The 14,755-nt window shown below is 40.6% G+C and overlaps 1 protein-coding gene across 1 annotated transcript in view; it reads left to right on the forward strand.

The window, feature by feature from the left end:
• Positions 1-338: 338 nt before the first annotated feature.
• The window catches only part of SH3BGR (SH3 domain binding glutamate rich protein), a 29,337-nt gene continuing 14,920 nt past the window's right edge, over positions 339-14,755 (forward strand). Inside the window, exons 1-3 of the mRNA XM_087758030.1 lie at positions 339-545; positions 6,441-6,626; positions 13,744-13,824. Coding sequence (XP_087614156.1) covers positions 501-545; positions 6,441-6,626; positions 13,744-13,824 — 312 coding nt within the window. The 5' untranslated portion in view covers positions 339-500. The remainder of the gene's footprint in view (positions 546-6,440; positions 6,627-13,743; positions 13,825-14,755) is intronic.

Here is a 14,755-nt window from a genome sequence, read left to right on the forward strand (position 1 = left end):
AGGGAGAGGGCTCAAGCTCTTTTATGCAGCAGGTAGCTGTGACAGCGCCCATGCTGTCACATTACCTGACAGCTTTGTGATCACCCCCAGCACTAAGCTGCCTGCTCCCTGTCCCTTCTCCCTTCTCACTTGTCCCTTCCCCCTCTCCCAAATATTTCTCCAGCCCTGTCTCATTGGTGCACTACTCTCCTTTGCCTTTTTTGGACTGCCACCCTGTCAATCTAATGCAATAAGGCCAGGGGCAGGTGCAAACTCCTCGCTACGGCTCCTCTTACTAACCAATCCTCTACTGGCTCCTCGTCCCGAAATACCTAAGAACCAATGGAGTGGGAAAACCCGGGACACCGGAGAGAGGCCAAAGCTGCTGGATTGCTGGGGGGGGGCATCCATTTAGGACCCGGGTTGTCCCAGGAGCTGCCGAACGCTGGGATTCCTCTTGGGACTGTGGTGACTTGTGGACAGCAGGCGTGCTCTGCTGATTCATTTTCATCACTGTCAACATGGTGATCAAAGTCTTTGTAGCCACATCTTCGGGGTCTACAGCGGTAGGTGTCTCATTTAACATACTCCTCTTTCTGCTGGGATCAGGTTGGTAAATTAGCCTAGAAGTTCCAAGAACAACCTGAGTTTGCATGGAGAAAAAACCACTGGATTTCTTCTAGTTTGCATTGCGCACCTTACTTTTGAAAGCTACTCAAGATGTAGAAAATTCCTATTAATGCAGGCTTGCTTGCATGTGAGATTTTACTACAGGTATAAAATTTACATATAAATTATCTGTCATTTAATAGATTTACTTGTGTTTGAAAAAGTATATGCAATATATATTCACTGAAGGAGGAAAAAGTGGATATTGTATTTGCAAAAAAGCTAAGGTAGATTGTTTACAGTAGAAATTAATGTATGTGTTTTTAAAAGAGACTTTAGGACACTGCTCCTGCAAGAGGGGCGCTCTGTCTAAGAAAGAGCCTGGAGCCAAAGCAAGCTGAATAAAGTTATGCAGAAAAAAATTCTTCCCCAGCCCCCTCCCTTTCTCTAGGTTTTTGGTGATTTTTTTGGTTTTTGGTTTTTTTTTTTTTTTTTTCTTTGTTTTGTTTTGGTTTTTTTTGGTTTTATTTTTTGTTGTTGTTGTTGTTTTTTTTTCACCTTGGGTTTTGTGGGGTTTTTTTTGGTGTGTGTGTCTCCTGAAATGCTATACTGATGATTGTTAGTATTGAGATCTACTGTGGTAGCTGTCAGCATAGTGTATCAGCTGAAGGGAAGGGCATGTGAATAGTAGAGAGGTTGGAAGTCTGTGGGAGGTGGGAACTGGGAAAGGACTGTTTCCTTTTATATCCAGTTCCCAGATGAGCTCAGATTGCAGTTTTCCTTTGGCAGTCACTCACTCCCAGTGACACGGCTAAACAAACTGGCTGGTGCTTGCACATAGCTGTAACTACATCTCTGCCTCTCTGACACCAGTGCCATGTCTTTAAGAAGGTTCCAGAGTTGAAAAGCTCCAAAAACCACGCCCTGTTCATGGGGCCATCATCTCTAGAAAATGAAGTGGGGGTCATTCACTAAAATTCAAACTGGAATATGGCTGAGGAAGTTTGCAGTTCTGTCATCAGCTTGTCTCGCCAGCCTATCACTAAGCCTGACACTCTAAATTTACTATTGACATTTTAGCATTCCTTTTTTTTATAAGAAACCTCAGATGCAATGGAAAAAAAGAAGAGGGAGCTGGAAACTGCAGGTTTGGTAATTCGTAATCAAGCAGTTACTGCCCAAGTAACTTTATAAATTGACACACGCTGTGCATTGGCAGTCTTTTCGCTCCTGTTTGGTGTCCTGTTTTGGTCTCCTCTCATTGACCAAAGAAGAGTCATCCCTGCCTCCTTTGCTACTCATCCATTTTCTGGGGAAAGTTCTGACCATGGCTGAAATCCCAGCACAGACATTCAGTATGTGTGTGTTGGGGCCATCATCGTCTTGTGTGCCTCAGGCACGAACTGTTGCCGCTCCAGCTATAGGATTGGGGCTGTAGCTCAGCGAGGCAGTTGTATGAGTGCTTTGATTAAACATTGACATTCAGAGATCACTTACGCAATTAAAACTAAGCGTATCATGTATTTAGCACTAGCTGAACCAAGATCTTTCCTCTGCTGTACACGTTCCTTGTATCTCCTCCCAGCTAGCAGCTATAACAGACGCCTTTCCTCTTGGACTGCAGTGAAGGGATGTGTGTGCTACAGTGTACACCGAGCAACATGTGAGCTTTATCCAGCCATTTTGAGCTGTTAGGCATTGCTACTGTGGTTTATTACTGCTAAGAAAGATAGCTAATGCCAGTGAACTGTAACAGGTTTTAAGGTTATTAATGCCAATTTCCACTGTATGTTAGCAGCCCACAAAAGCTGCTAGTGAGATCCCAGATGTATACTGGAAGGAAGGGTACGGCATCTTTACACGGCAACACGCCTCTGTATTTCCTCCTTTCTGGTGCATTGGGTGTATGCGTAGCTGTAGCAATCTCAGAAGGCAGCATGTGTTCAGATTAGTGATACTTAATCGCAATGCCAAGTAAATACAATGTTCAGCTGGAGTAGTTTTCCACATTTACTGATTAAAATGGATGGAAGGTATCCTTTCAATGAACCTTTAATGAGTTTTGGTATATATAAAGTAAAACTCACTCATGCAAGGAGCCAGCACAAACCCCAATATACCACTAAAATCCTATTAAAAATAAATTTTGTATCAGCCTTGTACAGCTTTTCCTGAGAAGAATGAATTTAATCCCTAAAGACCTTAAATTGGAAGTCTAAATTGTCCTAGTAGCACTGGTGCTCTCTTCAATGTGGCTGATCTCCATCAAATGTGTGTTGTTCATTTTGAATTTCAAAATAAGATGGGCCCATCCTCCTCTGGTGTAAATCAGGAGAGGATCATTGGTAAAGAATGAAAAATGTTTCTATTCTATGTACTACACAGTCACACTACTAATTGCAACTGGTTATCATGTTAATAAATACTTTTTAAAAGTGAATGCAGTGAACCTAGTAACATTCTGGTGCTCTGGATCAGATGCTTGAATGATATAATTCACTGTGGCTCTAGAGCAAATCTGCAGTCTGTATTTTTCCCCTCAATGATTCAGAAATTTATTTTAAATAACTTCAGCTTTATTACCTTTCTGCTCCAAACTTAGCTGATATTGAACTATTCATTAAGGCAAGCAGAAGTGGAGACACTTATTTATAGCGCTAAAAAGTACTAAATGCTTGGCTTGAAGCAAGCAGTAAAAAAATAAAATAATTTTATTACGAGCCACAGAGGTGTTTAGAAATGGGTAATATCCTGCAAGGTTCTAAGGTACCATGAATCAAGGGAGAAAGGGGGTTTGTGTCTTACACTGGGGAAGTCTTCCAAAGTCTTGCTTACTGCTGCTCATTGTTAGGGCACCTCTAAAATCCTTTTATTCCTGGTGGTTTTGGTGACATTTTATGAACTTGCCCACCTTTGAATATGTAGGTCTCAGAAAGACTGGGGAAAATGTAGACTATTTGAATTATGTCCTCTAAAGTACAGGGTAGGTGTTTATCATCCATAACTGTGAATCTAGCCATATATAAACCTGACCTCAAATTTCAAATCAATTTCAAGTCAGAAATAGGTTGTCCATGTGGTGTTAAAACCAGAAGCTGCAGCAACTCTGCCTACCAACATTAATGCTCCTCTTGCTGTAAGTTATTGACTAAGTACCGTTTGCTTCTGTCATAGGCAGCTGGTCAACATGAATGCTCTGGATTGTGAGGATACAGATGATCATATTTAATTATGCATCAGGTGAAACTAATATTATCTGTAGCTCTTACAGTCTAGCTAGATAATATTTATTTAAAACAGTTTTTTTCTTATTTTAAGGGACTAGCAGCGAGGGATGGCGGAACTTAAGCTTTGTTGAAAGGGAAAATGACATCAATGAAATAATATCCTGCTCACCACCACTTTCCAGGGAATCTATGCCCAAGTAATCTGAATTCTTCCCATGCCATCAGACACAAGTGAGGGCACAAACAAGCTCCTGCAATCTCATCCATTCTGGGAAAAAACCTTTGCATGCCCTCTGTGTTGTTATGTCCTGGAAGATTTCCCCCTCTGAGTGCTGTTTGCTGGAGAGATTCTTTTGGTTGCCCAGTTACTTAGTGCCAGCCACAGCAGAGGCTTGCTTTTTGGTTTCATTCTTAGCATATGTCCCAAGTCTTTTGCTCTGCCTAAACCCTAGGAATTGTAAGCCTCAAGACATAGTACATCTTCTGCACAGTTTATTGTTGTTATTATAATGAGAAACATCTTGTCTTTTCCTTATGCAGGCATAACTGCATGTAACTTTTTATTTTTACAAAACATTTTATTATTATAAATAATATTATAAATAATAATAATATTTATTATTATAAATTGTTTTATTTTCCTCAGCATTCATTCTTCACACAACCCTCTCCTAATTTTTGCTTTTAGTCCTGGTGCTGTCTGAGCCTCCTGTGTATTATGAACCTCAAGCTGAAGAAAAATTGTTTATCCAAGTTTAATTCTAAAAGTTATAACTACAGCCATAAGCAAGGGAACACAGAATCTGTAGCTCAGTTTCCATTATCTCCTCAGAGGCACTATCTGTCTGGGGCACTAGTTATTCCAGGAGCCATATCTGCTTCAGTGCCTGTGTCCAAAGAGACAAGCTGACGCTGAAATTGCAGCTGACAGCACTTGAGTATGCTGGCTTTCAGAGAATGTGGTGAAACTCTTAGTACTGGCTCATGCAGATTTTATTAATCATTTATACAAACATTATCCTGCTGCTTCCTCCAATGAAGTGTCCCTCAAGCAATCTGTTCTGTCGCCTGAATGTGTTCTGCAAGTAATTGTGCAGCTAAATAGCCATTAAGAAAGTGACCTCTGTTTAAAAAGTGAAAATAAGAATATAAATAAGCAAAGAGAGATCTTTCAACTGCATGGCTTTTTAACATTTTGGATTAGTGGTTCCATTCAAAGTGATGTACTTTTTTTAGTTCACCATAAACCTCTGTTGTTGTCATAAAAATGTACAGAATTTTGTTTGTTATTTTTTATAAGCAAGCATAGCTGTATAGATAGACACTTCCTTATTTAAACAAGAAAAAGAAATTTTGTCCTTAATCATGAAAATTCATTCTTCCAATATAATAGACTATACTTCAGCTTTTCAGGTTTATTAGATTATAGAAATACATAATCCATGAATTGTTTCTTGTCTCATTGTCTGTCTCAGGCTTATTTACACTAGTTTGGTGTCACTTTAAATTCAGTTGTTCAGATGTCTGACTTGTGGAAGACATGGTTTCAAATTATATGATGGCTCGCATGTAAAAATTGCCTTGATACATCATTTTAGCTACTGTCTACATAGTACGCTAACTTGCTGCATGGAGTAGCATAACTGGGAGGAGAAGAGAGTCACATCTGGAACGTGACTGTGCTAGATGATAGTAATTTAGTTGTCTGTGACCAAAGAGCAGTGTGAGGGAATTTGTACAGGTCAGTCCAAAGAGTGCTTGCTTCAAATGCTGCAGTACTTATAGGACTAAAGTTTGGCCTCACAGCTCTTCTTAGAAGAGTTAGAGATCTACAAAATGGGGAAGTTCTTTAAATTTTGCTTAGGAGTAGCATTTCTTCAGTAGAGAAGTATAGTCAGTATTGCTTCTACAAAGCAAAGGTAGAAGTTATAAGGTTGATGCCTGCATCCTAGGTGTATACAGTACTAGCATCAAAGGGAATAAGGGCCGTGACTGAATTTTAGCTGGCACAGAAGCTGTGTTTAGCATGCTTTATTTGTATGTAATATGTTCTTCTTGGTCCAACTGGAACATCATTCTGTAATGTGTGAAATATTCAAACACAGGAGTTAAGCTGTACTGGATCTTCATCAAACTTTCATTCATATTTAATTATGCCTAGCATTAAAGAACGGGGACAGAGAGAAACATGTGGCTTATGGAAAGCTAAATGTCATATGTAATGAGTAGGAAAAAGGAGACTGTTACATGCTGGGGAGAATATGTACATTCTCAGACCTGTGCTGACTTTAGGCAGGATTAGCTTAGGTACGTGTACACCACACTCACAGATCTGGGAACAGAGTAGGAGGCTTCCTGCTGAGCCTCGTTTCTTCGATGGAGGTATCACTGCTTCCAGGGAGGAAATGAAGAAGCTGGGGGGGGGGGGTGTGGGGGGAGAAATACTTGCAGTAGTCTGGGTGCTGAGAAGCAGTATTGAATATCAGCTTCAAAAAGTTTGGGGGCTACTGGAGTAGTGGATCCAACTTGATGTACTTGCATTAGTTCTGCTTGTAATAGCAATTGCTTTTAGAAAAGAATTTTCTTTCTAAAGAAGGAATTTTGTTTTTCCTCTTTTCTAACCAGATCAAAAAGAAACAGCAAGAAGTAGTGGGCTTTTTAGAGGCCAACAAGATTGACTTTCAGCAAATGGACATAGCAGGTGATGAAGACAACAGGAAGTGGATGAGAGAGAATGTCCCAGGTGAAAAAAAGCCTCAAAATGGAATTCCCCTCCCTCCACAGATCTTCAATGAGGAGCAGTATTGTGGGGTAAGAAGCTGTTTGGAAATTTAAATACCTTCAGAGAGCCTTCTTTCACAGAAAGTGACTCTTTTCCATTAGTAGGAAGTGTCCTCAAACAAACTCCTTAAAACAATTTGAGATTCATTTTGGAAGAACAGTTCTTAGAAAGCATTTTTTATGCACAGAAAGGCAATGAAACAAAAGATTATTCCTTTTTAAGAGAAAAATACACACAGAGGGAAAACTGACTAGAGAAACTCTGCTTAACAGGCTGTATGGATTACCCCCTGCAGATCCAGAGCCTATGCAAGACCCAGAGTGCACTGCAAGGCGTGGATTTTGCCGCCTGTGAGGAGCTCTGTGTTTTCCTCTCACATTCTCCTACCTCCTGCTGTGTAGCTCACTCACACATTGTCCTGCTGTTGGCTCTCTGCCTGCACTCTCACTTCAGCTCCTGAAGACCAAAGGCAGTACTGTCTAGGTGATACTATGGCTTCTTCACACAATATCTCAGGATAATCAACTGTAGACTATGAAGACAGTTCAGCTGCACTTGGAGTAGTAAATGCTTAGTTATATGGTTTGACAATACCGAGCTACTCAAGCGGGTTCATAGCAAGGCTGATCTGCTATCTCTAGCTGTATTGCACTGTGCATCTTGAACTTTCAGTTAATATTGCATGATGAGTGTTGATATTTTGTTTGTTTGACACAAACTCATCTGGGCTGCTAGAAAGTCAAGTAGATGTTGGAGGCACCAGGGGCTGTGAACAGGAATCTTTCTTTTCCATTATATTATAAAAATAAATGGGATCATAGTTGACTGGAATAGTTCTAATATGTGGTTTGAATTATTGAAATTATATTACTTATTCAATAAATATCCAGGTCTTCATAACAGAAATTGTAGTGCTCATCAGACGCTTTTATATTTTCATGTATGCTTGTAACAGGTTATTTCTCTTGAGAGAGTTTGTTCAAATCAGTGACAGATAATACTGTACCAGCATGAATATTAGGATCGCGAATCAAAACAGATATCTGAGACAGTGTCTTTCTCATAGTGTGGATGGAAATACGTAGTCTGATATGATCACTGAAATGAACTTGCAAAGTACTCTGAAACACAGATCACATAGAATCATAGATGGAATAGTTTGGGTTGGAAGGGACCTTTAAAGGTCATCTAGTCCAACCCCCTGCAATGAGCAGGGACATCAACTAGATCAGGTTGCTCAGAGTCCCGTCGAACCCGACCTTGAATGTTTCCAGGGATGGGGCATCTACCACATCTCTGGGCAACCTGTTCTAGTGTTTCACCACCCTCATTGTGAAAAACTTTTTCCTAGTTTTCAGTCTAAATCTGCCCTCCTTTAGTTTAAAGTCATTACCCCTTGTCCTGTTGCAGCAGGCCTTGCTAAAAAGACTATCCCCATCTTTCTTGTAGGCCCCCTTTAAGTATTGACAGGCTGAAACAAGGTCTCCCCGCAGCCTTCTCTTCTCCAGGCTGAACAACCCCAGCTCTTTCAGCCTTTCCTCATAGGAGAGGTGTTCCAGCCCTCTGGTCATTTTTGTGGGCCTCCTCTGGACCCGTTTCAACAGGTCCATGTCCTTCCTGTGCTGAGGGCTCCAGAGCTGGACGCAGTACTGCAGGTGGGGTCTCACCAGAGCAGAGTAGAGGGGCAGAATCATCTCCCTCAACCTGCTGGCCACCCTTCTTTTGATGCAGCCCAGGATATGGTTGGCCTTCTGGGCTGCAAGTGCACATTGTTGTCTCCTGTCCAGCTAGCGAGCCCAGTTTTAAGTTACTCCACAAATCCAGTGTGAACTACTGCAAAGGCTGTTTTCAGAGAGAAGGGATTTACATGCCACTAAGTTTTCAGAATTAACTTCAGTGCTCTCAGAGCAAAAGTTGCTAGTATGAGTAACGGAGTGCAATTGTTTCCTCATTTTCTCGTATAGGAATCTTAAAAGAGAACGTGGTAGGTTAGAGTTCATGTGCATTTCAACATCCAATCTGCACCAATAAAAAGTATAATTTGATATCTCTTACTCTGGATTTTGTGGAAGCCAATGTTGCAATAAATATTTCTGATATTCCCTGGAGAAGTTATATCATGAATTAAAGAGTAATTACCTTACAAAGTATTGCAGCTGGTCAGCCTTGACAGTAAATGATAAGTACACAGTTTTTACTCCATGTCTGAATCTATTTCAGGAAGCCAAATAATCTACCTCTTGAAATAAATTTAAGCTAAGAAAGAGTTCTTTGCAAAGACACCTCCATGTGGAAAGGGGTCTAGAAAGCAGTTGCAGCTACTGATTTAAAAACTAAATTGAATTTACAATTAGTCTAAAAGTCTCCAGAATTCTAATGTACCCGGCTCTCAAAGCTCATAGCTAATGATCCCAGTGAGTGCATAACAAAGATTAATTTATAGCATTGTTATTTCCAAATAAATAAGGTAAGGAGATCCCTATCAGTACATGAACCTTACCCTTTTCCTCAGGTGAAGGTGCCTTAAGGGAGCTGCTCAGTGAGTGTGAAGTGGGATTATGTGGGCTGGTTGAGAACATGGCTAGGGGCTGGCAGACTGGTGCAAAATTCCTCCAAGTGACATGATGTCTTGTGCAACATGTCTACAATATAAAGCTGGGGATTTGCATTCTACTTTCCTGCGTAACCTGTGCAGTCCAACAGAACCACCGTTCTGAAATCCAGAACTGTTTTACGCTGTTTAAGGTTTATATGATATATCTTAGCTCTTCCCCTGTGTTCCGCTTTGTCCTCAACCACTTTATTAAAAATAGGGCTGAGAATTGCAGAAGTCAATTGTCTGAGTCATGGACTCCAGTCCAGTATCCTGAATTCATTAAAGTCCCTTTAAAATATGCTGCTTTTGTTAGTAGAGTCTTCAAGGGCCTCAGTCTTGTGACAGCTAGAAACCTTCTAATTTGTAGCTGGGTATATGCAGCCAGTTTATACCCATTTCCTGGTGTACAAAAATCACCCTTTAGCTTAAACAGCTCTAGTCCAATGTATTTGTAAATGGGAATCACATCCTCTTTTAATCTTCATTTTGCTATGTTAAACAAGTCAAGCTCTTTACACCTCTTTTTTTTGTAAGACATTTTCTCTTTCTCCTTCCTACTGATTTCTTTATTTCCTCATTCCCAGGTAGTCCTTTGTTTTTAGGTCAAACTTTTTACATTTCATTTCTACTCATTCTTCTTTCTGAGATCACTCTTTTCCCCACTTCCCTTCCTATTGATTGTCCTGTATGTTTGATTCCCATTCACACATATGCATGTGTATACACATTAGCAGCATGCTGACCTGGGAACACTGGCCTTGGGGAGATGAAAATTCAAGATAAAAGATTTCCTTCCTCACCCTGAGAAAGAGGGATTTGGAGAGAAACATGACAACATTCAAATATTTTAAGGGCTGCAGCAAAGAGGAATTCACTGTTGGTCTGAATTCAGTATTGACCCTGCTTTGAGCAGGAGGTTGGACTAGATGGTCTCCTGAGGTCTCTTCCCACCTGAATTATCCTGTGGTTCTAGGATTTTCTAAAACATGTCCTGCTCCACACCCACTGGAGGTGGGACAAGATGTAATGAGCAAAAAATGCAGCAAAGGAAGTTTAAGTCAGACATCAGAAAAAAATATGTAGTGTTCAGGGGATTGTCTCATTGTCTCATTAAAGGTCATTAGCAATGGATTGGAGAAGCACCTATCAGGAATAGTGTAGTGGTTCCTGCCTTGGAGAAATGGTCCTTTGAGATCTTCTCCAATCCCCTTGTTTGCAGCTCAGTGACGTTCTGAGGGTGGGGGTAAGGAAAGAGGGGATACTGGGGACAGGTGAGGAGGGTTCCTTTTCATGCTGGAAAAGACTGACATAATGAGCAAGTAAATGCAGTCCTGTTGCTAATCTGCTTTTCTACTGATACATAAAAGTCTCTGCATCTTCCGGCTGATGCTGACGAACTGCTTCACTTCCTAATTTGTACTGTAAAATGGAGGTTTCTTACAGATGCATTTATGAAAATACACCAACTGTGAGCAGCTTTTCCGCGAGGTCAGAGAGGCTTAGGGCTGTCTTATAAATAGCTTGAATCTTATTTTTCTTTCAGATCTTTGGTATTGCCTCTTGAAGAAACAGATTAGAAATGGATTCATTTTGTATGCCTGACTATAGCACCAATTTCAAGTATCCATTCTAATCCATCAGTGTTGGCAATTATGTTCTTATTTGATCTTTTTCTTAAGCTGCTTTTTTGCTCATGTCTAGACAGACGTCTGCATCTGTGTCGCTTTCTAAATATATTGAGCACTCTTGCTCTGGTCTTTGCTTTTGCTTAACAAAAACCCCTAGAAAACTAGGAAAGAAATGGAATGTAAACTTCTGGTTTTCTCAGTAAGCTGAAATCTATGCTTTTCTCTGTAAACTGAAATCCATAGAATAAAATAACCATGTACGTATTTTTTTTTAAAGAATCTCTGAATTATTGGGTAAGACTTTTATTTGATGCTTCATATAACTGCTGGAGTCAAATATACGGAAATCATAGGGACCTCTGGAGGTCTGTAGTCCAGCCTGCTGCTCAAAGCAGGGACAGCTTTAAAGTTAGCTTTATATTGCTTGGGGCTTTGGCCATCTGAGTTTCAAAAGTCTCCAAGGATGGCTTTTCCATGCCCTCTCTGCGCACTCTGACCTGGTGCCATACCACTCATGCGGGGAAGAACTTTCTGCTGATGTCCAGCTGGAGTTTGCTGTTTTGCTGTCTGGCATTTCCACAGTGGACATACAAAGGATGATAGCATAGCGTGTATATGTGTGTATGCACTCACGTCATAAAGAAAAACTCATGGAGTTTTGTTTTTTTTTTTAAATACGTTTCACTGTATTTTTCAAAGACTTATTCCAAAGACAAATGACAACACTACCCTCTGCCTAGACCATTTATGTCTTCTCATACAGATATAATATTACTGCTTACCTGAAATAAATTGTTACTGCTCATTTTTCTGCCTGCCTGCCTTGGGAACAGTTATCTTTGGTCATTCAGTGAATGGAGATGTGAAAAAGTCACCATTAGGAAAGTAAAAGAGTGCAAATATACAATACAAAAACTATTCCGTGATCACTGTAGTCATGCTTTTACCCCATGCTAAATACCTAATAGCTTACCCCTCAGTGTAAGCAAGTAAGTCACCTTCCATTTACTGCGAGGTACCACATTTACTGTGGGATGACATTGTACACTACCAGTTGCCAAGGAGTACCTGATGTGATAGAAGGTTGTATCCTCTTCTGATAAGGAGTTTATCTGGTCATTCACACGTCTTGCTTGTGCCCTCAGGTCTGGTTCTACAAGGCTATGTGTTTTGAGAGATTTTTAGTATACTTGCCATCTGCTGCTTTTCCTCTGGGGAGGAGCTAATGACACGTATAAAATATCAAGTCCACTTCATGGCCCTTCCTTGTTATAGTCTTCTCTTTGTTTCCCAGCTATTGACATCTTGTGCCATAGTTTGCTTAGGCTGTTTTGTGAGTATGTGGTATGCAGGAGGACACAAGTTTCCCGTGTTTGTATGGCCTGTCAAAGGCCCATGTCAAATTCCAGACCTTCGAATTGCAGAAAATCCTTGTGTTCTTGTTTGCTGTATTGCTCCTAAGTTTATGGGTTAGACTTCAGACACTGGCTTTCTTAAATACTTAGGGCAGACCTGGTTTAGATAAGGAGGAGAACCCCACAGCAATGTGAAAACAGCAAAGAGATGGTTTGAGAAATGGGTGGCCTGGAGCAGCAGCAGGTATTCTGCCTGGTCAGGACAAAATGTGCTCTGGGGCTTCTCCCAGACCGGACCGTTCCCACTGCCTGTAGCTAGGTCTGTGTGAAAGCCAATCTGGCCCTTAGATAAATCAGTGAAACAGGCTGTCATTTATCCTGTCTGTTAAGCTATGTTGCCTCTTCCAAACTGGACTGAAATGTCATTGATTCCAGTCTTGTTGATGTTAAGGTGGCTTCTAAACCATCCACTCCAGCCTTTCCCTAGGATTACCCTTGGCCAATAATTTATTCTCTGGAAATACTAAAACAGCCCAATAAAACAACTCAGGCCCTAACCCAGCTTTACAAAAAAGTCTCAAGGATGAGTCAGCACCTTATTATTTACAGGCTTCTATTTGTGGAGTTATTTGGCATGAGAGGGAGGATGATAACGTGGTCAAGGCAGTAGTCTGGGACTCAGCAGACATGCGTTCAGTCTCCTGTCCTCCATGGAGCTGCTGTGTGATTGTGGGCCAGTCACTTATGACCAGAGTTTCTGCTGAGATCTTAAATGCATGTTGATTTTTACCTGTGTAAGATGTGTCATTAAGTTCACAGTAACAACCTAGTGATAGCAAAGCTTCCTTAATTGATAGGAAAGTTGTACAGGTGAATACAGTAAAGACCGTGCAAGTTCTAGATGGTAGAATAGGAGCCATCCCTCACGTCTTTTCGGTTATGTTAGCACTGAAGAGAAAATGGGCATTTAACATATTGATTTATAACTTCAGTTCACATGTGGACAAGACATTTTGGCTGGTACATATATGTCAGACGGAACAACACAGTCCTTTGCTCAGTTTGTCTGAAAAGTAACTGCATTTTCTAACCAGACTGCCTTTCTTTAAAATAAACAGTTTCCTCAGTATCATTTCACTTGTGCTGTTACATTGACTGTTGCATTTTATTTGCCATAAAGCTGTCCAGGGTTTTGAGGGGCTATTTTGTGTTCTTACTCACAGCAAGTTTTATTTTAATGTTTGAATGGGAATAGCTTTGCTTTGGTGTGTACAGCTGAGGCACATTAAAATGAGACGTTTAATTTTATCTGATTCTGAAAATAGATGTGATATAATTAAAGTGTAAGTCTCTGGAGAGAATTGCCCATTCGTTCATTTTGCCAGCCAGTGTGAAACTGTCTTTATCTGAGTTTTCTTCCTCGATCTTAGGCAATGCAGGCGCTTGTACAAATGCATAGTCATTCTCATCAGTGTAAGAAAGATTTGCCTGGGCTAGTCTCTTCCTCCTATGCTTTTTGTTTGATTTTTGTTACCAATACTCTGTTGTTCATTTGTTCCTTTTTTAGGATTTTGAATCCTTTTTCTCTGCTAAAGAAGAAAATATTATTTATTCATTCCTGGGTCTTGCTCCTCCTCCAGGCACAAAGGTATGCACTGCTGTCCTTCTATGGGGGCCATTTATTTGATTTTAATAAAAGATGAAGTTAGGCAGTGACTCAGCATGTCAAATAAGGGGCAGTGACAAGCATTACATTAGATGCTGGTGCAGCAAAGTGTTCTTAAGGGAAAAAAAATGGCTGGTTCAGTAAATACTAGAAAATACTTCTCTCTTCCTGTCTTTCACTGCAGGCTTGTTACCATGCCTCCAGCTGATGATTTTTTTTGTTGTTGTTAACACAAAGCAGTATTTTATCATGTTCAGCGCTTAAATGATGCAGAATTTCCTAATGCAATTTATAGGTTGTGTTAATTCCAAGAAACTTTCACTTCCCCCTGCCTGCATCAAACCTTGAGCAAACAGGGTTTGTCCTGGCCACCAGCAGAGGGACTGGGATGTGGACCCCTTCCATCCTCTGCATGTACAGGCAGACTGGCACTATGGGGTTTGCTCCCTCTGCCTTGAGGAGATGAAGTCTCACCCAAGACGTCACAAAGTCCCTTTGGCAAGTCTACCGGTTGTTCTCCATCCACTGTATTTTGACAATGATGTTCTAATATATTTCTGGCAAAAGAAAAAGATGTTTCTTTGGTTTTTTTTTTTCTTTTTTCTTTTTCTTCTTTCTACAGAAAACATTGTGTTTTATCTTTAAGAGTCTTCTTCTAATTAGAAGTTTTATAACTGAGAGCATTATAGCTCTCTTATCCTGAGATCATGTTAGGTGATAATCAGATGTTGCCATCTTTAACGTGGGTGATTCAACAAAAGAAATGAATCAAGAGAGCGATGAGCCAGAGTGATAGCAGAGAGCTCTGCTGCGGTGTGGTGACCTGGCTGAGGAATTGCCCGGGAGCATGAGATCTGCCTTCTGGTCCAACTCTGCTGCCAACTGTGTAGCAACTTCGAGTGAAACACTGTTG

The sequence above is a fragment of the Nipponia nippon genome, unplaced genomic scaffold, assembly GCF_047370975.1.
Source record: "Nipponia nippon isolate SJK-2023a ecotype South Korea unplaced genomic scaffold, ASM4737097v1 scaffold_2, whole genome shotgun sequence".
Taxonomy (NCBI): Eukaryota; Metazoa; Chordata; class Aves; order Pelecaniformes; family Threskiornithidae; genus Nipponia; species Nipponia nippon.